Here is a 26,211-nt window from a genome sequence, read left to right as displayed (position 1 = left end):
CAATTTAAAAAAAAAACTTTTCAAAAAACAATTTCCCGGGCCTGTGTAATAAATACGAGTAAACGTTGGTGTCGAGATTTAAATAAAATAAAAGATAGTGTTTGTTTACTTAAGAAATCGTTATATGGTTTACGACAATCGGGTCTGCAATGGTTCAAAGAGTTAGTAAAGGAACTGAAGAAAGTCGGTTTTGAATCATTAGCTCCATGTTTGTTCTCAGCACGGAAAAATAATGAAATTATGCTAATGGCAATATATGTGGATGATATGATCATCGCCACAAAGGATAATGAATGGTCAAACGATGTTAAACGACAAATTTCAAATAGTTTTGAGATGAAGTATCTTGGAAAAATAAATCGATGTTTAGGTATCGAATTTTCTCGCGACAAAGATCACGGAGTTTATCTTAATCAGAAACTATACATCAAAAAGTTATTAGAGCGTTTTAAGATGACTGAGTGCAAAATAGCACCAACACCTATGGAAGCAAACACAAAGCTTGCTAAACTTGAAAGTGCCAATGAAGAAATAATGAAGAAGTTCCCATATCAAAGTCTAATCGGTGCATTGATGTTTTTAGCGATATCAACAAGGCCAGACATCGCATTTTTGTGAATTGCCTAAGCCAATTCAAAACGAACTATAGTACCGAGCATTGGAAAGCAGCTAAAAGAATACTACGATATTTAAAGGGTACATCTGACTATGGCTTAAAATATCACAAAACTGGCTTGCCACTATTTGGCGTGATTGATTCTGACTGGGCTTCAAATCAACAGAAAGAGTTATTCCGGAATGGCTTTTATTTTAGCCGGAGCACCTATATATTGGGAAGCGAGAAAGCAACGATCAGTTGCATTGTCGAGCACGGAGGCCGAATTCATGGCTCTCTCTGAATCCACTAAAGAGGCAATGTATCTAAAAAGTATATTAAACACAATTGGTATGAAAAATGAGTACGTGACATTATATAACGACAATCAAGTTGCGATACAGTTGGCAAAAAGTAAAAATTACCATCCAAGAACAAAACATATTGCAGCCCGATACCACGTTATTCGAGATGCATATGAAGAAAAGATCATTAACTTGAAATATTTATCTACAGAGCAGATGCCTGCTGATGATTTGACAAAAGGGCTAAATGGCACAACACATAAAAATTGTTTACGTAATCTTGGCATGACTAATGCGGAGGAAAATCAGACTGAGGGACAGATGGACAAACAAGGGCAGTCACTCACTACATTGAGGGGAGGTGTTAAGGAAATGACCGCAGAGTCCGTGAGCGACGCCACTAATCAGGCAAGTGGTTGCTGAATTGACTTCATGTGTTTTTATCGATTTTATACCCCTTGACGTACGTAATGTGACATGGCGAGTTAGTGTGTAAAAAGTACTGTTCGGGTTATTGTGCGTGTCGTTTGTGTTACCACGTTATCGTTATCATTTATTTCCGTTTATTTAAACCCTTTCTTTTTTCTACGTTTTACACTTATAAGTATTATATTGCTTTTATTTCTTTGTTCATCGTTTTTGGTTTATCTTGATTTATATGTATTAAAATACAATACAAAAATCCACTGTATTATTATTCAAACAACAGTTTCTGCTGCAAAATCATGATGAATAAATTGGTAGTGTCGAATAGTATAGTATTTATTGTATCTGTTTCATGAATATAGCTGTATGACTTGCTATTATCTTCGAATATCACCTTTTCTCTAATTGTCTCTTTCTTCCCATAATGATCCTTTTGTGTTGTTTTCACTTTTTTTGTTTCTGCATCTATTTACAGTGAACTCCTTATAAACTTTTCTGGTTGTGTTTTGTATGTTCTTCCGTTCCCACTTCTAGATACCAACCGTTAATAATGGTATGCCGCTATTATAAGCTTTTGTTTTGCTGGTTTAACTTTTTTCCGTTTAATTTTAACTTTCCTTCGATACTTTTGTATTTATTTTATTTATCGATTTTATCAGTGAAGCGAGGATTTCTTGCTTGCTCTGCTCTATACATTTTGGTCATTTTTTTAAACATAAAATCTTGAAATAAGTCCTGTCCTGCAACAGTGGAGTGCGAACTCTGCCGTTTTTCTAGTGTTATCTGCTCTTCTTCTTTCTGCAACCTGTACTGCTCTGTGTTCTTTCGTTTTACGCTAACTTCTCTATATAATATGTCTACCACTTCCATTCACTTTCTTACGAGTTGTGTGGTTATATCTAATCTCCAGGCATATTTCTTCTCTTTACTTTTTATTTTGCCTTTCAATTTGTTTGTATGTTGGTTTTATATTATAATCTCATGACTGTCCTATACCCATAAAAACAATTTTCCAAAGGTTCAATAAATTAGCATCATGAAGCTGATACTATTTAAGTATCATAAAGTAAAACCCTAGAAATGTCACGGAAATGATAAAAATAATCATCCAGTTCAATATGATTCCGGTTGAGCGTCTTAACTATTCATGTATATTTCGTTACTTCGTTTCATTTTTTGATGTACAAGTGTCATTAAATTGGTAGAGTGACTTGTTTTAGACCACAAGTTGGCATCACTAAAATGAGCTATTATTACTTGATGGATTCGAACCATTTGGTTTAGGAAGCCTGTGAAGGCATTACAAGGAGGTATTATGAGAACAATGGTTACCAACAGTGACGACTTTAATCGTTTATAAAAGTGGAGAGAAATAGAAAGAAAATAAAGATGCACTGTTTTTGGTTCTTGCCACTGATTATGTAATTACTCAGTTAAATTTTTAAATGTATATAAGTTGGGAATTTAGAAGGGACCTCAAATCAAAATAAAAATGGTCCACCGTGATCCCTGCAGAAGCGATATTAAGGACAGTGTCATGTGTAGACAATCCTAATACGTGAAGGAGCGTTGGGGGTGGGTTATATTGAGCTAGTAACAAATAAGCCCAAAATTCTTTAGAAACTACATTCTGGAATGGAGACTTTGTACAACAAGTCTAGTCACGAAGCGATAGAAAGCGAAATAAGAAGAGCGAAAAAGCAATTCAGTATGTGATATAGTAGCGAATAAGTAAATATTCATTAAATAGTTCTTAGTTGAAGTTGTTAATTAGCGAAAGTAAATTAGAGTGCGTAAGATATTACGCATTAGGCGCCAAAAGTAGGACAGAGGAAGAACGGGAATAGAAAAAGAAAAGGGATTGGAGAAAAAAAAGATTGAAGAGTAGTGAGAGAATCTACGATTCCGATGCCAGGCCAGCAAGAACTGCACCTTCAACTTTTGATGAGATAATGTTGTTTGTTTACCTGAAGCAGTTTGGAGCAGCGGCAGTGTCAAACGCTACGATCAATTCAGAAAAAAAAAAGAAAGCACTTATAAGTTTTTTACAAAGAGAGGCACTGAGTCTTAGCAATGTGACCTACTATCTTCTTAATATATCTTCCTAATGAAATAGAACTGAGCTACGTTGAAGAATATCTACAACATAATCAACGACTAACTGACTCGATTTAAGTCCGATATGAAACAGCTCGTACAATCTCTGATCCTCAAAGTTCATAAACCGATTAGCAACACAAACATTTATCGATGGAGTCAGGGACGCCGAGCTATAACAGGTTCTTAGATTAGCATGCTATAAAATTCTAAGTAAAGCATGGACATATGCCTTGGAGTTTGAAATGACAAAAGAAGTTTCCAAGGGCCTTGTACGGATGCGACAAGCAGAAGTCGACGACCGTACAACTACAGAAACAAAAGAGCGAAATCCAAAATACTGAGAATGTGGAAGGACAAGCCATTATGCTCAGCCCTATATGAACTATATTGGTCGTCCGAAGTCTTGGAATTGTGGAAGGATACATGAGTCTAGAGGACCTCTCAAATAACGCACGTTCTTCCAGTGAAGGTAAACGACAGTTGGATAAGTACACTCAGCCAACTTTACAGAGCGTATGTCGACTTACCCTCATCAAGCTCCCGACAAACTCATGATATTAAGACTGCACGGAATTAATTCTTTCGATCTGATGTGGCATTGGAATGGTGAATTCGTCCTTCAGCACTTCTACAGTGCTACATCGGTAAACAAGAGATAACAATGTTAAATATTATGATAAAGCTTGCCACTTTTACAGTGATAGTAGAGGAAGACGGAGTACACCGAATCTCCCCGAGATGACGACATTGACGTTAAGTCAGTGAGGATAGTCAAATCAGACAATCCAGTCCAAACACAGAAGATACTACTGAAAATATGTACGCTCATAAGAAAAAGGACCATTTTGATGGTCGTCTAACATCACAAAGTCTGAACCTCCAGGAGTATTTTCGGTTTTTAATAGTCTTTCCGATCGTATGTATTTCATTTATTACATTCAACACAATTTTCATCTAAATTTGTTTCGAATGTTTTTTTAAGTAAATTGAAAAAGTTCCAACACTCCTTATCGCCCAAGTTCACAGAATTAATATTAAAGTCACTAACTACTTAACTGTATAGATAGCAGGAAAAAACGATGTGCGACATCCTAGTCTTAAAATTGTCACACATTAGCTGGATGGTAATTACACCCGGTACGGATGTGCTATTGTTGGCTCAAATGACTCGGTATGATTTATAATTATATCATAAATTTCACCTTGCTGTGTCTAGGGCAAAGCCAGCATTTGTTGAATTATTCAATACATCTTTAACAAATTGATCGTTTTTTGTTTCGTATCCAAGTGATTCTAGGAAAAATGCTTTGCTGGAGTGGATCTCGTTATAACTATTTATTTCCAAATATATCCAAATTTTGATATTACAATACAGTGTGTGGCGTTTATAATCAATAATGTTTTAATCACAAGTTCCTAGTAATCTTTGGAATCTAGTAATTTTTGACCATAGAACCAAAAAGAAAGATTAAAAAATTATAGTAGCTTTGACGCCGGACCTAGCCAGATCCAAATAATTCTAGTGTGCAGATGATAATTATTAATAAAAGGTATCGATTTTACAAAAATTCGGGATCAGTAGTCGGCATTACATGTCCTTTTAATGTTTGATGTTAGTTATTCGTTATTCATTAGTTTATTTAAAGCGGTGTTAAGAAGTTATTCATGTTTTGTTAAAAGTGAAGAGGATGTTATACAAACTACGTATCTAAACAAAATTTGTGCATGGATTTGTAAAATCAAAACAATTGTTTATTAACCAGTTTATATTAAAATTAGTCAGTTATAAAGTGCTTGACTAAAGCAGATTGGAAATTAATAATTTCATTAAAATAGTTTGTATCCCACTTTCTGCTTAAATCTGATGTCTCAATTTCAGCGGTTACGATAAACTTTCAATACATAATTTTAAATAACTTACCGATTAATGTAATAATCTTATTTATTTAAGAGGTTGTCTAACAATCAGAAGTAATGGAAGTTGTTAAACCTAAGCATTACCTTCATGGAGTTAACATTAACTTATTACAATTTTTTGCATTGAAGCTAACGGTGAACAATTTTAATAGTTTATGAAAAGTACCAATTTATTTTTCACTTTGACTTTTTTACAAATGAAGTGCATTCGGCTTGTTTCTTGTAAACGAGTAGTAGGCCGATCAGATGAAACGTTCGTATCTATGCATGTACAGTAACCAAGCTTCACAACAGGTTGTAGGTTCAAATTTACGAAGACGATTTCCGTAATTATATGTCATTAGAGTGTAACATGTTATTACACTTTTTTGTTGTAGATTGTGTCAGGTACTCATGCTTTTTTTATTATAAACGTCACACTCTGTATAGGCATATATAGTTATATCTGTGCAGATCCAATCACAAATACGAAAATATTATGATGTATTAAACCTTTATATCCAAGAATATATACGTATATCACAATGTATAGTCATATCTGCTCAGATCCAATCATATTGTCACGTAATCAAACGCCTTCTCACACTGTTACTAAATTTATTTATTTTTGCTTTCTAATCAACGCCTTTATTATTAATTAATTATTAATTCACCATTATACTGCACATTTTGTTTTCCTCTTTACAACTGGTTTTCTTTTCTACTATATATGTTGGGTTGCCTACCCGTGACACTGATTACCTATACACATGTGACACCACTCCCCTCCTAAAACTGATCGTCCCAATCGGCGGTGTCGCTTCTGTGGAGAGGAAGCCACACAAAATGAACGATCATCATTTTTTTCCCGAGGTTCCTTCTGAATTCAATAAACAAAATCGTTGATATGTCGATTAACAGCGTAAGGGTCGTCCCAAGCTTGTTGTAGTTTCGGGCAACGTCCCATCCGTCATGATGGATTATATAGCTATACTTTGTCGCTTTCATTAAACTTGACGACGAAACATCATGTCCTCTGGTTTTCCAAGAATACTAGCCGGTATTCTTACCGTTGTCACACTGATGGCGGATCTGTAAGCTTAAAAGTTTGGTAAGGTAATCCATGACTACCAAGATGTATCGGTTCTCTGCTACGTCGACAACGTCTCAAATGACGCACCAATGTTATATTGCTGCATTCTTGTCTTCGGTCAACTGACAGACAAACAATCCTTCCTCAATTCCAACACTTCGGATGACCATTATAATTATTGCAGCTTCCAGCATAACAACCAGTTCTTTCACATTTCCATAATTTTGGATTTTGTTCTTTTAAGGGGCAATCTTGATTTCAGTGACATTCTTCATCAATTGTAATATTTTGGACGACCACCATAGTGGCAGTCTCAATCAAAATTTCCAGTTCTTTCGCATTTTTCAACATTTCAAATTTCGTTTTCTTGCATCTGCAGCAATGGCGTTCTTCGTAAGTAGTATGCATTCTGTGATACGATATCTTCCTTAGTAGTTGTGTCATCATTAATTTCGGCTTGTCGCACCCGTACCCTTGCAAGCTTGTTTCAGCGCTTCAACATCTTAGGCATGGAATAATGCTTCACTTGGTCTCTTATGGCGTGCTAGTGTGAGAACTTGCTGTGGTTCAGCGGTCCTGACTAGTGAGTCTATGAACTGCGCAAGAATAAGTAAGCTAATACTGGAGGCGCTCCACGTTCTCGTATCTCATTTCTAGACGATTGACGAGATGATGGAAGTCATGTTGCTGAGACTACGGCATTCTTTCGAGCGCCTCTCCTTGTAATGCAATTACTAGTGCTATTACTTTCTCTGAATCGGTCCAGGAACGTGCTTCTACCGCTGCTCCAAACTATTACAAATAAACGGACTACGAGATCATCCCAGCAAAAGTTGGGGGTGCAATTTTTGTTGGTCTTGTATCGAAACTATGAGGCCTTTTTTTCATTTTGATTTCCGTTTCTTCTACTTTTTCATTTCATCTCTAATATCATATATCTTTTCTTCAATTCTCTTATTTATTGCTTCCTTACTGCTTCTGTTTTCTGTTTCCTTTCTCCCTGGGCTGCTTTCAACTCTTCTTTCATTTCTTCCTGTCCTCTTTTGGTTTCTTCTTCAGTTTTCAATTATTTTTTCATTTCTTCTTGAGCCGCTTTCACTTCTTCTTGTTCTTTTTCATTTCCGCCATTATTGCCATTACTGCTTTTAATTGTGTATCCGTTTCTGCTTCGATACCTTTGGTTGTAGCAAGCACGAAATATCGCAATTTCTTCAAGAACTTTATGAAACTTTTTGACGTTGGAGAAAATATGTTCTTCTTTGTTAGGTAACCTTTCAACGATGTATGACTTGCTTGGGTTATTTGCGAACCGTAGACATTTACCTAAAATTTGTCGATGACGTTGAATTCTCTTCACTTTGCGATGGTATGGGTATAAAGAAAGCCACGATCAGTAGACACTTCTAGAAACTTCGATAGTGTAGTATTTTTTTTTTTTTCGTTCTTCAAAGGCTTTGCAACGATATATGACTGGTAAGGGTTTCTCGTAGCCAATAGGACCTTCCAGAAAGTTCGATGAAATTCTTCAAAAATCCTCCTACTTCTTCTCAATCCTCTTCAGTCTTCTTTTATCCCACTTCTGACACCAAATATCTCGTAATGAAACACCTTCTTGCACTATTACTAAATTTATTTAATTATTTGCTTTATAATCAACATCACTATTATTAATACTTAATTCACCATTATATCGCACACTTTGTTTTCTTCTTCTGCTTCTCTATTTCTACTTCGCATTGTATTGCCTTCTAATTCGAACTCATACTAACTCTCCCGACCTCACGGAAACCATTTATAACGGCTGGTTATGTTCCAGAATGATCCAGAATATGAAGTCTACAAAATCTGGTCTTCTTTGTCATTCTGTATGTTGAGTTGACTGCACGTGACACTGTATGTTGGGTTACCTACATATATGTGATAATATATAGGCAGATGTGGAGATGTATCAAACTTTTATATTCGAGGATTTATACGCATATCCGATCAGATGAAGCAGATCTAATTATATGTACAGTAGTAGATACAGAAAGAATTATATTCATGCAGATTTACGTATATCGAAGCATATCCAAACATGAATACACATCTTCTATTATCGGGTTGTCCGGAAAGTCATTTCGTTTTTTCCCGACAGAGGATTTAATTGTATTCTTTTGTACCCAACTTCACGTTTAAGCTGTATAATTTTTATATGCCTTGAGAGCTCATATAGCAAGGCTTGTGTGTAAAAAATTCCAATTAATTTTACGCCGTAGTTTTTGGTTGGTGCCCTTTTAAATATGGAGAGCGATAAGCAGCATTTTCGACATATCTTACTGTTTTACTACAGGAAGGGTAAAAATGCTGTTCAAGCCAGAAAGAAATTGACTGATGTGTATGGAGAAGGTGTGTTGACAGTACGCCAGTGCCAGAACTGGTTCGCTAAATTTCGATCCGGCAATTTTGTTGTCGAAGATGCACCACACTCGGGAAGGCCGGTTGAAGCTGATAAAGACGCGATAAAGGCATTAGTTGATGTGAACCGGCGAATAACAACACGTGAGATCGGATTGAGGTTAAATTTATCAAATTCAACAGTTTATGACCACTTGAAATGCCTGGGATTATCCTCGAAGCTCGATGTATGGGTTCCCCATGTTCTAACAGAGAGAAATCTGTGTCGCCGCATTGACGTCTGCGATTCGCTTCTCAAACGTCACGAAAATGATCCGTTTTTAAAGCGCATCATCACTGTGGACGAAAAATGGGTTGTATACAACAACGTCAAACGCAAGAAGTCATGGAGCAAAAAAGATAAACCGGCTCAAACCATTTCCAAAGCCGATATTCACCAAAAAAAAGGTGCTGCTGCCTGTTAGGTGGAATTTTAAAGGAATCGTTTTTTTTTTTAACTTTTACCGGATAACACAACGATTAATTCGGAAGTCTACTGTCAGAACTAATCAACAGGAAAGGTGTAGTGTATCACCAAGACAACGCGAGACCTCACTCAAGTTTGGTCACTCGCCAAAAGCTTTTACAGCTTGAATGGGATACAATGCCACACCCACCATATTCTCCAGACCTGGCACCATCGGATTATTATTTGTTCCGGTCACTCCAAAATGTTTTAGACGATAAAACCTTCACCTCAAATGAGGAGCTCAAAAACCTCCTCGATCAGTTTTTTGCCAGCAAAGACCAAAAATTTTATGAGCGTGGAATTATGCTACTACCAGAAAGATGGTAAAAGGTGTTGGACCAGAACGGTCAATATATAATTTAATAAAGTATTTGTTTATTATACGAAAACTGTCTTTCATTTCCACAAAAAAAACGAAATTACTTTCCGAACAACCCTGTATTATGAGTATAAATATATGCTTGAATCCAAACGTTTTTCATCGGACACATTTATTGTTGAAAAAGTATAGAATAGTCTTTGATCTTCTAGAACTACAAGTATTACCAGTCGTTTTGATTTTGACACCCGTTTGAGATGGATTAAATATCACAAAATTTCTTTGTTCCACAGACGGTAATCTCCAGAATTCCTGGTTTATATTAATTCTTCTTCTTTAACTAATCTTATTAATGCAACTTTTTGTACACATTTTAGTGCACTTTTGCTTCAAACTGTGATTCTTTACATTTTTTCTGGTTAATGCGCTTACTTTCTGGCACATTTGTACAAAAATTTTCCTGTTTCTTAATTATCTTGTTTCAGTGCATGTTTTTGAATTCGATATTTGCACAAAAAGCATCACTTATTAAAATCATTTAGAATCGCTCACAATTTTGTTAGTATGCTAATTAGCTGGAGAAAAGCTGTTTTTTATAGTATGGTGTACATTTGTCTACGTATAAATTGTACTAAAATTTTATTCCTAAACGATGGTTAACTTAAAGAAGCAAGTAGGAAAGGCTGGAAGGGGCTATTATAACAATGCTTGAGACTAATAGTGATAAGTTCAAAACTTTATTAAAGTGGTCTAAAGTCTCTTTTATTGTAAATACTATCTAACTTAATACGACATAATCTTCTTCTGGAAGTCGAACAATTTCAGGGAAAAAGTAGGTGGCATAACTGAGGGTGACACAGTTCACTAAAAGTGCTTTGGTTTTCCATAGTGACTCCGTATCCATCACCAGCGATATTTATAACTTTTTTTAAAGGTCTGAAGACAGATTGATACAAGAGATGCAATTTGTGCGAACCCTGTGGAGGAAATGAAAGCAAAATAATTCTATATTCTTAACACAAATCCAATGTATTAGTGTTAATCTGCAAGGAGTGGTTGACCAGGAAGACTCCATGCGTTGGAGAAGCAGTAGAGAATTTTTTAAGCTGTTCAAAAAGTGGTAGTCTTGCAAAAATAAATAGTTCGAACAAAAAAAAAGTAAAAGAAAATCGAACCGACAGGTGGTTTTAACTACAATTCCTCTTAAAGCTACGCAGAGTTCTGTTTACTTTCGATAAATGGTAAAAAAAGTATACTGTAATGGAAAAAATGACCGGAAAATTGAAAAAATAAAAAATTACTTTTTTTCGCGGTAATTTGCATATCTATTGGTAAATAATTTTTATTAATTAATTAAACCATTACTCAATCAGTAATCTCCATCTAGAAACTCGATAAGCCTTTAAGTTCAAATCATAATTGTCATCATATGGGTGTGGTAACATTGTGAGACTCGCTATTATGAAAATGTCCTAGAGTAAGTGCAACTAAATCATTGGCATCGTTGCATAAAGGACGTAGAGACAAGATTATTCAACAGTACTTCAGTGTGAGTCGCAAGTGTACTCATCTCTTCAAAATTAGGAGTTTAATTATCTATTAACTTTTGAAGTGATTTTTAAAATTTTAAATAGCCACTTATCACAATCCAGCATAATGTACAGCCTTTGGAGGAGCACCATTTTGTATTATATCGAGCGAGTGCACTGGCAACCTCGTGTGAGAAGTCTGAGGCGTCATCGAATAACGCTTTAATTTGACCAGTAGCACCAAGAAATGTAGTGCCATTATCACTATATAAAATTTTATAATGGCCTCAACAGTTGATAAACCGGGAGAATGCAGCTAAAAGTGTTTTATGAACTTAAACTAGAATGAATTTCGATATGCACTGCTCTTGACACTAATCAGATAAAAATTACAATATACATATTAACAGATTTGACAATTAATAAGATTGGACCTGCATAGTCCACACCCGATAGAGAAGAACGATACTAGGTCGAAAAGAAAGGAACAACTGTAAACCAATCACTCAACCGGCCAGGAGCGTATAATCCGTACAGTACTGCACGGAAAATGTGCTATTATTGGTAACAATTACTACTGAAAATATTAACGAGATTTTTATTTTTATTTGAAGACATATTAACGGATCATTGTAATGTCCAAGTACTAAAAATTATTGTTCACTACTATTCATGATGAAACTATACCTTTGGCAGGTAGTGTGCGAAAAAGTATGTTTAATAAACAAGAGTTGAGAGTATAAAGAGCTCCTGGTCGGTATTTGAATGACGAAAACGAGGTAATAATTTCATTTACGCTATCGGCGATGAATGTTTGCCAACTAGAGGGGTGTTTGTTCAACCAAGCTAAAACTAATTTAAAGTCTGTTACCGGATTGTTGTTGTAAATTTAACAACACTTACTTCACTAATCTTACTAGCAAAAAACTGCACAAAGCTCTAATCTAGGTCAACTTTGTGTTTTAATAGGAGCAACCCTTTACTTTGACATTACCAGTATTGAGGCTTCATGAGGAACAATAAAGTAAACTATAGCTGCATAAGCTTTCAATAATGCATCAGAAAAACCGTGTGATAAGTGCTAATCCAATTTACATGATTTGTACCTTCTAGGAATTTTTATATTTGACAATCTTGGGGTTTTCGATCAAAAGTCCCATTCATTCAAAGAATAAGGATCTTAAATCTCATCCCAACCTACATACAAAATTCAAAGATTCTGCATTAGCAATTTTGCTTGGATCAAAAACGAAGCTAGCCAACTTACAGGGCCTAAAGTTTAGATATTTCAGATAACACCGATTTCTTGGTAATATTAGACCAATTCGATTTAGGAATCGCTATTTTGAAAAAGAATGTCTCAGACCTAGCGTTCAAACTATTTCATTTAAAACCACCTATCTCTTCTGTTGACCTACTACCTTATTTTAAGTAAGGTGTGATCATTAGCAGTCCATTTGTATAATTTAATACCACCTGCCTTGATCAATCTAATTAATTGGTCACGAACATCCAGAGTTTTTTGGAGCTCATTTGCTTTTGCAAAAATTTTATTCGTGTTCCGAAGAAATTTTCCGTATTTCAGGACCAGCTTTCTCACTTCATGCAACTTGAAACTGACCACGCGCTGTTAATAAAACATCTACGGACGCGTCACGAAAATACTTATCAACAAACGAAACTAGAATTTTCGTAATGATGCGGAGCCGCTGAATTGATGGTAATTCAAAAATAAAAAACGAAGTGAAATACGAGCAAATATATCATTAAGACCTTTTCAGAAAAAACAATAAATATTTCACATCAAGAAAATAATGTGTCGTCACGACGATGGTTCGATAACAAAAACAAACAGAGCCGTCTTCACTACCGAAGCTACTAGGTACGGGAAAAGGACGCAAAAACGAAAACGACAATGAAGATAAGAAATTTGGAAAAGAATTAAAAAATAAGATACAAAAATCTTAACACATACAGATATATTGGTAAAAATACATGAACAAAATTTATGTTTTACTCTATTTTGTATTTATCTGTAGTTTAATGTTAAAGCCCTTATATGTTTCTGTATAGGATATTAAAATTAATACAACAAACTGATACCTATGCATGCGACGGTTTCTGGTGTAGGGACTTTACTTTGCCAGAGAAACGTTTGTACTAAGTGCAACTTCAGGGGAAGACCTTATGCTTTCTCTACGTTCCTTAGGAGTGCTAAACACTGCTGTTTGTGAAACGTCGGATAAACAACTCCAGCGGTGTTCCCGATGAAGGAGGAGAATAATTCCTAGCTCACGACACTACTAATGAGAAGCGATTTAATATTTTTTTCCCCACCATTTTTTCGCTATGAATGCATTAATTTGTGGCTCAGGTGCAGATTGATACATGACAGTTAAATGCATTGCATTGATTGGAGTCATATCTATCATTTTCCAAGCTATAATTAACAAAAGCTGAAGAAATAATGGAGACGTAACAGTTGACATTGATGCAGTAAAATAAAACCATTTTTGTTATTATTTTTGCCATGAATTAAATGCGTACTTATTTAACCTTCATAATTCTTACCCTTGCTTCCTTAATTACTGCCAGAGTTGTTTTTATATAACTTGTATGAGTTCCTCCAATATTAAAGGAAAAATGGAAAAAGCTAGTAAATATAAGACAAATTAACTATTAATATTCAGAAAGTTTAGTCAACGATTGCACTGAAACAATAAATGCTAATGACTATATACTAACAATTACACTATAAAAACATTTTATAAAATAAGCATGTCGTATTACCATTTGGTTGAAAATAAAGAGGGATTTTTAGCTGAATCGAATTCTGATAAATTATTTCATTTATTTAATACCGTATTTGTTGCAGTAACCAGTTCAAAGGGTAATCTAGTGTACCCTGCTGCAGCGTTGATCTTCATCTGCTTCACGTTCAAGGTAGTCCCTTTTTTATAGTGATTTCTTCAACTACTAAGAGAAATGTGACAGTGAAGTGACTAAAAGGTTCATACCTACACCATCAAACATGAAAGAGTGATGTAAGAGCTAACAGAAAGGTGATTCCAGTTGGATTTTTAATAGTGTCCTGTTTGACCTTTAGGTGCAATATTTCATGCGACTTAGAATAAATTGGCTTCTAATTAGTTACTACCATATGCTTTACTGTAAATTAATTATAAATGTAATTGCATCCTGTACGTATTGCAAAACCTATGCATTATCACGTGCTGCCTAAATTGTTCTATTATGTAAAACGTAGTATGACAAAATAAATTTCGTTATTTTTTATATTTTGTTATTAATAAACCACGAAAACATCATCGATCAAAACTGGAGGAGAATAAAATAATAAAACTGTATGTGGCGGTAACACCGTTAAAGTTAATTTCTTCCACACTTGCATGATCAACCCCCCAAAGGACAGTCCAAAGGAAACTCAGTAACCAGAGCTGGGAGACGCGTACGTTTTCCAGACCGCCTACAAGCTGGTTTTCCGTAACGCCCTGTTACTAGCAGGGAGATACTGTGGCGGTAACACCGTTAAAGTTAATTTCTTATAGTCGTTTTTATTGAATTTTTATTATTATTATTATTTTGTGAATATTCTTCTAAATCTATTTGTAGACTTACAACTTCTTATCTTGTGCATGCCTTTGTTTCCTTTCAACCTAGATTCTATTGTTCTACTATCGTTAGCCTTTACCTAGAATTTCATCTTCACCTATACTTGCNCCCCCCGTAAAAGTGCACGTAACAACTTTGTTTTAATTTGAACATTAACAAAACGTTTACTACATTCACTATGAATAACGAAAAGTGCGCCCTGGAAGTTCGCGACGTTATTGTAAAACCGCGTAGTGAGAGAACTTACGAACTTTTAAAAAGTGATCGCAAGCCAACACAGTTCCTGCGACACTTACGCAACCTCGCTGGTAGTGAATTCCCTGACGACGTCCTGCAAGCCCTTTGGTCAACCCGTCTACCGAAGCATATACAGGCCCTGTTAGCAGCGCATAAAGATTTGCCACTCGAGAAAAGAGCAGAGATCGCGGACACCATCGTCGAAGCATATGGACAGTTTAACAACGTAGCAGAGACCTCTACAACCAACTGTACAACAAATAGCAGGTTGGATTTCCTGGAAAATGCGTTAACAACTGCACTCCAAGAGTTAGCGGCTATAAAAATCAAACATGTACCAGTGCATCATCCTCAACGTTATCGATCGAGATCACGTCCCAATTCTCGATCGCGTTCACACTCACATTCAAGGAACAGTGAATTTTGTTGGTATCATAATCGGTTTGGAAATAACGCAAGAAAATGTACCAAACCCTGCAGTTTTCAAGGCAATCCTCCGGGAAACGACATGGGCAATCGTTGATGGCGACCGACGACAACGGCCCTACACACCATTCACGCCGATTATTTATCATCGATGGGTCAACAAAGGTGAAATATCTTATAGACACTGGTGCCGACCTCTGTGTATTTCCGCGTTCGTTGCTTCCGGACCCGAGAGAAAAGTCCAATTACGAACTTTCCGCTGCAAACGGTACCATCATAGCTACCTACGGTACATTGACGTTAACCCTCGACTTAGGACTCCGACGACAGTTCACATGGCGTTTTGTTGTGGCTGACGTCTCAAAACCAATTATCGGCGCTGACTTCCTGTCTCATTTTGGTTTGTTGGTCGACATGAAAAACAAACGTCTTCTGGATTCAACTACTCATCTCACGTCCCAAGGGAAGGTGATTGAGTGTAAGCTACCATCTATCAAGACAGTTTCAGGTTCGTCACCATTTCACGACCTGCTGCTACAGTCTCCGGGAACAACCCGACCAGGAGGAACTCCCAGAATTGCAGCCCATTCGACGAAGCACCACATCGTTACCACTCCCGGACCTCCCGTCGCGCAAAGACCAAGACGACTTGCTCCCGACAAATTGAGAGCAGCTAAATTAGAATTCGAGGCCATGGTTAAATTGGGGATCTCTCGTCCTTCTAAGAGTCCCTGGGCATCACCGCTCCACATGGTTCCGAAAACAAGCGACGAGTGGAGACCCTGTGGGGATTATCGCGCCCTTAACGCCAGGACGTGTCCTGATAGATAACCTGTCAAACACATCCAGGATTTTTCCCAGGCTCTCAGCGGAAAAACTATATTTTCTACAATAGATCTGGTTCGCGCGTTCAACCAAATTCCGGTCGCTGAAGAGGATGTGCCGAAAACAGCGATCACGACACCCTTCGGCCTATTTGAATTCACCCATATGAGTTTTGGTTTGCGAAACGCTGCGCAAACTTTTCAACGTTTCATTGACGAAGTCCTGCAAGGTCTTGAATTTTGTTATGCATACATTGATGACATCCTGATTGCATCTTCGTCAATGGACGAACACATGGACCACCTACGGACATTACTCGAGAGACTGCAAAAATATGGTGTGATAATCAACCCATCTAAGTGTGTATTCGGCGAACCAGAAGTCAAGTTCCTTGGATATCTTGTTTCCGGTACAGGTACACACCCGTTGCCCGAGAAAGTGGACGCTATTCGGTCCTTTCCGCTTCCGCAGACTGTTAAAAACCGTCGGCAATTCTTAGGTATGATAAATTTTTACCGTAGATTTGTCCCGAAGGCAGCAGAGATACAAGCACCACTGAACGACCTCCTGCAAGGCAACGTCAAAGGAAAGCATCCTGTATCTTGGACACCACAGTCTATCCAGGCGTTTGAAGAATGCAAAGAGGCTCTTTCACAAGCAACGCTGCTAGCGCATCCGAAGCCATACGCAACGCTAGCAATTTTTACAGATGCGTCAAACTACGCCGTCGGAGCAGTCCTCCAGCAATACGTGGAGAATCATTGGCAGCCGTTAGATTTTTTCTCGAAAAAACTAAGTCCTGCTGAATTAAATTACGCCGCCTACGATCGTGAGTTGCTGGCCATTTATCTTTCTGTGAAACACTTCCGACATATGGTGGAAGGACGCCCATTTACCATTTTCACAGACCTTAAGCCTATTATTTACGCTTTAAAAAAAAAACACGATCAATGTTCCCCGCGTCAAATCAGACACCTGGATTTTGTAGCACAATTTTCTACTGACGTTAAACACATTTCCGGCGCAGATAACGTCGTCGCCGATGCACTATCCCGCGTCGAAGAGCTACAGGCTACTCTGGACTACAAGGCACTCGCGGACGCTCAAAAAACGGATCCAGAATTGAAGGAATACCTAACCGACGTTTCGTCTCTTAAGTTGAAACTTCTTCAATTACCAGGTACTGACACGTCGATATTTTGTGACGTTTCCACGCATACAGCTCGTCCTTTCATCACAAAAGGATTCCGAAGAGCAGCGTTTCACACCATCCATGACCTTTCACACCCAGGGGTCAATGCTACGGTCAAGCTTGTGACTCAGCGTTACATTTGGCCGTCAGCTAAAAAGGACATCAGAGAATGGACCCGCTCCTGTATAGCCTGTCAACGTTCTAAAGTAACTCGACATGTGTCAGCTCCTGTGGGTACGTTTCCATCAACATCGGCGCGATTTGAGCACATACACATCGACATCGTTATCATGCCACCATCGGAAGGACTCAGGTACTGTCTCACGATGGTCGATCGGTATTCAAGATGGCCCGAAGCTGTTCCCATTCCTGACCAGGAAGCAACAACCGTCGCTCGTGCCATGTACGACAACTGGATAGCCAGATTCGGGACTCCCTTACGCATTACCTCCGACCAGGGCAGACAATTCGAGTCGTACCTTTTTAAACAGTTAAACCGTTTACTAGGTACGACTCACATTCGCACAACGGCTTATCATCCCTCGGCTAATGGCATGGTGGAACGCCTTCACCGACAGCTCAAGGCCGCCATAATGTGCCATCAAAGCAATTCTTGGACACGGATTCTGCCTATCCGGATTCTAATATTTACAAGGACGCATCTGAGTTTGTCCAAGAACTCCGTAGCATTCAACAAAATCTGCGACCAACGGAAGAGCGACGCCATGGGGAGAAGAGAACGTTCATTTTCAAGGACCTACTCACCACAAATCAGGTGTTTGTCCGCCGTGGTGGTGTCAAAGAAACGTTACAACAGCCCTACGAAGGTCCATTCGCAGTCGTTCAGCGTGCGGACCAAACATTCATAGTCAACATCAGGGGTCGTAATGTAACCGTATCTGTGGATCGGCTGAAACCCGCATACGTTATAGCAGAACCACCTTCAACCACAACAAGGGAACAAGAGACCCCCGAAAACATTCCACACTTGCATGATCAACCCCCCAAAGGACAGTCCAAAGGAAACTCAGTAACCAGAGCTGGGAGACGCGTACGTTTTCCAGACCGCCTACAAATNATAGTTCGATAGCTTTAGCATTTCAACTTTTCAGCGTTCTTCCAGAAAAGTGAGCAGCATCAAATTACAGCCCAGCAGACGAAACGGTAAGCTACTTATAAACATTATCACTAACCTACAGATCACTAGGGACCGAGTACGCAACGTCCCAGTGTCTTAACACAACCCCTTACTGTACTAAAACCGCTAACAACAACCTACTCTCACACACACACGCGCTCATTCGAGCAAACACACACGCACACACGCATTTAATACCGAACATCGAAATGGACACTCCTGCTACCCCAAAAAATCCCCGAACCTCTCCCGACGAGCAACATTTCAAGGTCGTAAAACGCCCACGAAATCGCGCCTCTTCCTATTCATCCGCCTGTTCTTCTTCATCTGCGTCCCAATCANTTTTTTTTATTCATGGTTTTTGTTGCGTGTACATAAATTCAAGTTATTGTTATATATATATATATATTAGTGTTTTATTTATGTTTTGATTTACTAAACATACCCATAAACGCTAAAGTGGTGACCCCGTAAAAGTGCACGTAACAACTTTGTTTTAATTTGAACATTAACAAAACGTTTACTACATTCACTATGAATAACGAAAAGTGCGCCCTGGAAGTTCGCGACGTTATTGTAAAACCGCGTAGTGAGAGAACTTACGAACTTTTAAAAAGTGATCGCAAGCCAACACAGTTCCTGCGACACTTACGCAACCTCGCTGGTAGTGAATTCCCTGACGACGTCCTGCAAGCCCTTTGGTCAACCCGTCTACCGAAGCATATACAGGCCCTGTTAGCAGCGCATAAAGATTTGCCACTCGAGAAAAGAGCAGAGATCGCGGACACCATCGTCGAAGCATATGGACAGTTTAACAACGTAGCAGAGACCTCTACAACCAACTGTACAACAAATAGCAGGTTGGATTTCCTGGAAAATGCGTTAACAACTGCACTCCAAGAGTTAGCGGCTATAAAAATCAAACATGTACCAGTGCATCATCCTCAACGTTATCGATCGAGATCACGTCCCAATTCTCGATCGCGTTCACACTCACATTCAAGGAACAGTGAATTTTGTTGGTATCATAATCGGTTTGGAAATAACGCAAGAAAATGTACCAAACCCTGCAGTTTTCAAGGCAATCCTCCGGGAAACGACATGGGCAATCGTTGATGGCGACCGACGACAACGGCCCTACACACCATTCACGCCGATTATTTATCATCGATGGGTCAACAAAGGTGAAATATCTTATAGACACTGGTGCCGACCTCTGTGTATTTCCGCGTTCGTTGCTTCCGGACCCGAGAGAAAAGTCCAATTACGAACTTTCCGCTGCAAACGGTACCATCATAGCTACCTACGGTACATTGACGTTAACCCTCGACTTAGGACTCCGACGACAGTTCACATGGCGTTTTGTTGTGGCTGACGTCTCAAAACCAATTATCGGCGCTGACTTCCTGTCTCATTTTGGTTTGTTGGTCGACATGAAAAACAAACGTCTTCTGGATTCAACTACTCATCTCACGTCCCAAGGGAAGGTAATTGAGTGTAAGCTACCATCTATCAAGACAGTTTCAGGTTCGTCACCATTTCACGACCTGCTGCAACAGTTTCCGGGAACAACCCGACCAGGAGGAACTCCCAGAATTGCAGCCCATTCGACGAAGCACCACATCGTTACCACTCCCGGACCTCCCGTCGCGCAAAGACCAAGACGACTTGCTCCCGACAAATTGAGAGCAGCTAAATTAGAATTCGAGGCCATGGTTAAATTGGGGATCGCTCGTCCTTCTAAGAGTCCCTGGGCATCACCGCTCCACATGGTTCCGAAAACAAGCGACGAGTGGAGACCCTGTGGGGATTATCGCGCCCTTAACGCCAGGACGTGTCCTGATAGATAACCTGTCAAACACATCCAGGATTTTTCCCAGGCTCTCAGCGGAAAAACTATATTTTCTACAATAGATCTGGTTCGCGCGTTCAACCAAATTCCGGTCGCTGAAGAGGATGTGCCGAAAACAGCGATCACGACACCCTTCGGCCTATTTGAATTCACCCATATGAGTTTTGGTTTGCGAAACGCTGCGCAAACTTTTCAACGTTTCATTGACGAAGTCCTGCAAGGTCTTGAATTTTGTTATGCATACATTGATGACATCCTGATTGCATCTTCGTCAATGGACGAACACATGGACCACCTACGGACATTACTCGAGAGACTGCAAAAATATGGTGTGATAATCAACCCATCTAAGTGTGTATTCGGCGAACCAGAAGTCAAGTTCCTTGGATATCTTGTTTCCGGTACAGGTACACACCCGTTGCCCGAGAAAGTGGACGCTATTCGGTCCTTTCCGCTTCCGCAGACTGTTAAAAACCGTCGGCAATTCTTAGGTATGATAAATTTTTACCGTAGATTTATCCCGAAGGCAGCAGAGATACAAGCACCACTGAACGACCTCCTGCAAGGCAACGTCAAAGGAAAGCATCCTGTATCTTGGACACCACAGTCTAACCACGCGCTTGAAGAGTGCAAAGAGACTCTTTCGCAAGCAACGCTGCTAGCGCATCCGAAGCCATACGCAACGCTAGCAATTTTTACAGATGCGTCAAACTACGCCGTCGGAGCAATCCTCCAGCAATACGTGGACAACCATTGGCAACCGTTAGATTTTTTCTCGAAAAAACTAAGTCCTGCTGAATTAAATTACGCCGCCTACGATCGTGAGTTGCTGGCCATTTATCTTTCTGTGAAACACTTCCGACATATGGTGGAAGGACGCCCATTTACCATTTTCACAGACCATAAGCCTATTATTTACGCTTTTAAAAAAAAACACGATCAATGTTCCCCGCGTCAAATCAGACACCTGGATTTTGTAGCGCAATTTTCTACTGACGTCAAACACATTTCCGGCGCAGATAACGTCGTCTAGGATGCACTATCCCGCGTCGAAGAAGTACAGGCTACTCTGGACTACAAGGCACTCGCGGACGCTCAAAAAACGGATCCAGAATTGAAGGAAACTTCTTCAATTACCAGGTACTGACACGTCGATATTTTGTGACGTTACCACGCATACAGCCCGTCCTTTCATCATAAAAGGATTCCGAAGAGCAGCGTTTCACACCATCCATGACCTTTCACACCCAGGGGTCAATGCTACAGTCAAGCTTGTGACTCAGCGTTACATTTGGCCGTCAGCTAAAAAGGACATCAGAGAATGGACCCGCTCCTGTATAGCCTGTCAAAGTTCTAAAGTAACCCGACATGTGTCAGGTCCTGTGGGGACGTTTCCACCAACATCGGCACGATTTGAGCACATACACATCGACATCGTTATCATGCCACCATCGGAAGGACTCAGGTACTGTCTCACGATGGTCGATAGGTATTCAAGATGGCCCGCAGCTGTTCCCATTCCTGACCAGGAAGCAACAACCGTCGCTCGTGCCATGTACGACAACTGGATAGCCAGATTCGGGACTCCCTTACGCATTTACCGTTTACTAGGTACGACTCATATTCGCACAACGGCTTATCATCCCTCGGCTAATGGCATGGTGGAACGCCTTCACCGACAGCTCAAGGCCGCCATAATGTGCCATCAAAGCAATTCTTGGACACGGATTCTGCCAACGGTTCTATTAGGGATCCGCTCCGCCTGGAAGGAGGACCTGCAGGCAACCGCAGCAGAAATACTATACGGAGAATCGCTGCGACTACCTGGTGAATTTTTAGGATCAAATCCGGATTCTAATATTTACAAGGACGCACCTGAGTTTGTCCAAGAACTCCGTAGGATTCAACAGAATCTACGACCAACAGAAGAGCGACGCCATGGGGAGAAGAAAACGTTCATTTTCAAGGACCTACTCACCACAGACCAGGTGTTTGTCCGCCGTGGTGGTGTCAAAGAAACGTTACAGCAGCCCTACGAAGGTCCATTCGCAGTCGTTCAGCGTGCGGACAAAACATTCATAGTCAACATCAGGGGTCGTAATGTAACCGTATCTGTGGATCGGCTGAAACCCGCATACGTTATAGTAGAACCACCTTCAACCACAACAAGGGAACAAGAGACCCCCGAAAACATTCCACACTTGCATGATCAACCCCCCAAAGGACAGTCCAAAGGAAACTCAGTAACCAGAGCTGGGAGACGCGTACGTTTTCCAGACCGCCTACAAGCTGGTTTTCCGTAACGCCCTGTTACTAGCAGGGAGATACTGTGGCGGTAACACCGTTAAAGTTAATTTCTTATAGTCGTTTTTATTGAATTTTTATTATTATTATTATTTTGTGAATATTCTTCTAAATCTATTTGTAGACTTACAACTTCTTATCTTGTGCATGCCTTTGTTTCCTTTCAACCTAGATTCTATTGTTCTACTATCGTTAGCCTTTACCTAGAATTTCATCTTCACCTATACTTGCATGCACCCCTTACTAATTGCTGTACTTTCCCTTAATTACTTTTCCTAAAATTCTATATTGCTCGCTCTGAGTGCTATAAACCTGTACCTTCAACTTTACTGTTCATACTGTTCCTTCTTGAATATTCTATCTCTTTTTACTAACAATTCAGCTGTATATAAACCCCTAAATTTCCATACTAACTAACCACTCTGCTGTCAACATTCGAGTAAGTCTACAACATTTATTTATTGTTAATTGTCTGTCTGTTTTCATTGTTTTTGTATATTATTTTTGTGTCTTGTTGTGTTCTTGTGTCTTTTCAACTTTTACGTTTTTTGTCTGTTGTATATTTCTTTTTTTATTCATGGTTTTTGTTGCGTGTACATAAATTCAAGTTATTGTTATATATATATATATATTAGTGTTTTATTTATGTTTTGATTTACTAAACATACCCATAAACCCTAAAATTATATTAGACACATTTCCTAAATAGCAATCGGAAATGTATTACAGGTAATACTAAATAGGCAATTATACGGCAGGCTGTTTGGAGATGTACCTATATCCACTGGTGACGTCATTGTTTAGTTAGGGAAATTCATGACCGACCGAAGGTCCTTCAATGCCCTTGCCCGCCGGAGGCAGGCGATATGTTAGATGTTAGAATAATGTGCCGAAATTATTTTTGCTTCAACAAACACGACGACCTTAAATTTTTAGTATGTCGCAGAGGTGATAATGCTGATCATTTTCATTTATGTTGGGCGCGGAGATCATAATGAAGCATACTTTTCGAAGACATTATTCCAACATATCAGGCAGGGGCATTAAAGAAATTCCAGTCTGTCATAAATATATCTAATAACCATACAATAACGTCACTAATACACCAATGCATATACATCAGGTGATGGCACTGGAACCGCGTAAACACAGACAACTCTGATTCTCAGTTTACTAACGTGTTTTATTCATTTTATTCACGGAAAGCTTTAGTTTTATATATTTCCTAGTACAATATCGGAATTTCATACAATTCCTAGAAATATATATATTTTCTAGGATGTGTGTATTAAAACATCTTTAAAACAATAGGGCGTTCGTCCAACAGCGCACAAGGTCCAGAATATTCCTGGGCATAATCGGTATCTACAGACACTGCATGCCCAGGGCTACCCACTTTATGGCTCCGCTGAACGATCTACTGAAGGACCTCAGACCCAAAAGCAAGAAGACCCCGCTTATCTGGATGCCAGAGGCCGACGCCGCCTTCCAACAATGCAAAGACGCCCTTACAATAGCGGTCAACAACAACAACAACAGCTATCCTCAGGCCCGACAACCGATCACCCTGAGGATCGATGCTTTTGATTGGCGTAGCACTGGAGTTGGGGTACCCACGTGGCACCTGGAGGCACTCGGTTTTTTCTCCAGGAAGCTTTCCATGACTAAGCTAAGCTGCCTACGACAAAGAGCTGCTGGCGATATACGCAGCCATCGAGTCTTTCGACCGTGTCTTCGAAGGACGCTCTTTCACAATCTTTACGGATCACAAACTACTCATTTTCGCAGGCCGCCAACACTCGGGCAAGGCCTCAGCGAGACAAGCCCGGCGCCTCCTAGAACCGGAGGTCTTTTCTAACGTCAATTCCGACGACACCGAACTGAAGCCTATGCTCACCGCCCTCGCTTTTCCCTGCACTGATGATCACCGCATACAATGCGTGCAGCCCAAGAAGCTCTGCAAGACCGCCTTCGAAGTTTTACATAACCTCTAGCATCCTAACATCAGAGCAATGGTACGCCTCGTCACCGAAAAATTCTAATGGTCCAAGATTCGCAGCCAGACGACTCGTTGGGGCCAACAATGCGAACTCTGCCAGCGTGCAAAGGTCCATAAGCACAATTGCACAGCTCTGGGCAACCTAGACCCGCCGAACAGTCGTTTCGACTACATCCTCATAAACTTGCTGAAACTTTCACTTTCCAAGAGGTTCCAGTACTGCTTGACAGGTTCAGTAGATGACCCGCTGCCGTCCCCATACCACACCAGTAGACTTCGACCGTCAGTAGAGATTTGTATAACAGCTGGATGGCCTGTTTCGGGACGCCTCTCACCATTACCTCGGACCAGGGGCCAAGTTTGAAGCAGCCTTCTTCAAAGCTAGCCAAGATGATCGGCTCAAACAGCATCTGGACGACGCTTTACCACCCGAAATAAAATTGAACGGTGGAGGGTTTCCACCGAACCCTCAAGGCCGGTCTCATGTGCTGCCCTGACGTACCTTGGCCGAAAGCAATGCCTTCTGTCCTCCTGGGTCTCTATACATCCTTTAAAAAAACACCAAACCTCTGCAGCCGAGACGCTTTACGGTACGACACTTAGAGTACCGTGCAGAGCCACAGGCTCGCCGACCTACCCTCCTTCGTCCAGGGTCTACGCCGACTCACTCAGGCCCTCAAACGGGTTTAAGCCTGGAGGCACTTACCTCCGCAGAAGCCGTTCATTTTTAACAATCTGCAGATCGATGCTATCCGAAATCTGTTGTATCGACGATCGCAACTATACTATCGAAGTCAAGGGCCAGGGTATGAAATGTCGAGCGCGAGCGACACCTAAGTTTACCCCACGTAAGTTTTTAAATTTTTTAAATTACCAAACTCGATATTACCGACATACTAGGCGACATACATTTTACTGAAACGACAACAGATGACGTGACGGCGGTTGCGATTATCGGAGGAATTCCCCAATGGACAATACAGAAGCTAGTATTTCTGCAGTTTCTGAATCGTTAGCACCCCCTGTAGAAGCAGGAAGCAGTACTAAATTAGGTAAAGAATAATTTCTTTGTTCATACAAATATACCTGTATTAGTATCTATATTTTAATTAATTGATGTTTGCTATTTACTCGTATATTGTGCTAATTATATTTATTACTGCATTTATACTTTGTTATTAAATTTGTTAATTTTATTTTTGTTTTTTTTTTCAATTTCCATTTAAAACAAAAAAAAATAAAATTTGGTGTAATTTTGAAATGCGCGCCTTTGGTTACGCTTCATAGTTTGATGTATAGATGGCAGTGAAATTCGAAGTTTTCTTTGCCAATACCATTTATATATATATTCCAAGTATCGTCTACTAATGTGGGGTAAACTTAGATGTCACTACTATCGTCCAAATCTCGAGAGTTTTACATCTATTTACCTAGTCTAGG

The 26,211-nt window shown here is 39.5% G+C and overlaps 2 protein-coding genes across 2 annotated transcripts in view; both read left to right on the top strand.

Annotated features, from left to right (window-relative positions):
- Positions 1-14,462, top strand: part of LOC108735520 — a 198,478-nt gene extending 184,016 nt beyond the window's left edge. The window contains exon 6 of the mRNA XM_025981239.1: positions 14,044-14,462. Within this exon, the coding sequence (XP_025837024.1) occupies positions 14,044-14,129 (86 nt within the window). The 3' untranslated portion in view covers positions 14,130-14,462. The remainder of the gene's footprint in view (positions 1-14,043) is intronic.
- Positions 14,463-19,671: 5,209 nt separating this feature from the next.
- LOC112906659 lies at positions 19,672-20,466 on the top strand. The gene has a single exon (XM_025981226.1). It carries the CDS (start codon positions 19,672-19,674, stop codon positions 20,464-20,466), a length of 795 nt encoding a protein of 264 aa, XP_025837011.1.
- The last annotated feature ends 5,745 nt before the right edge of the window (positions 20,467-26,211 follow it).

Source organism: Agrilus planipennis, unplaced genomic scaffold (assembly GCF_000699045.2).
Source record: "Agrilus planipennis isolate EAB-ADULT unplaced genomic scaffold, Apla_2.0 scaffold9, whole genome shotgun sequence".
NCBI lineage: Eukaryota > Metazoa > Arthropoda > Insecta > Coleoptera > Buprestidae > Agrilus > Agrilus planipennis.
This window is presented reverse-complemented; position numbering and strand designations above follow the sequence as displayed.

What these genes read in the sequence shown, in the direction of transcription:
- LOC112906659 (XM_025981226.1), top strand. Translation starts at nt 19,672, where the DNA reads ATGTACCAAACCCTGCAGTTTTCAAGGCAATCCTCCGGGAAACGACAT.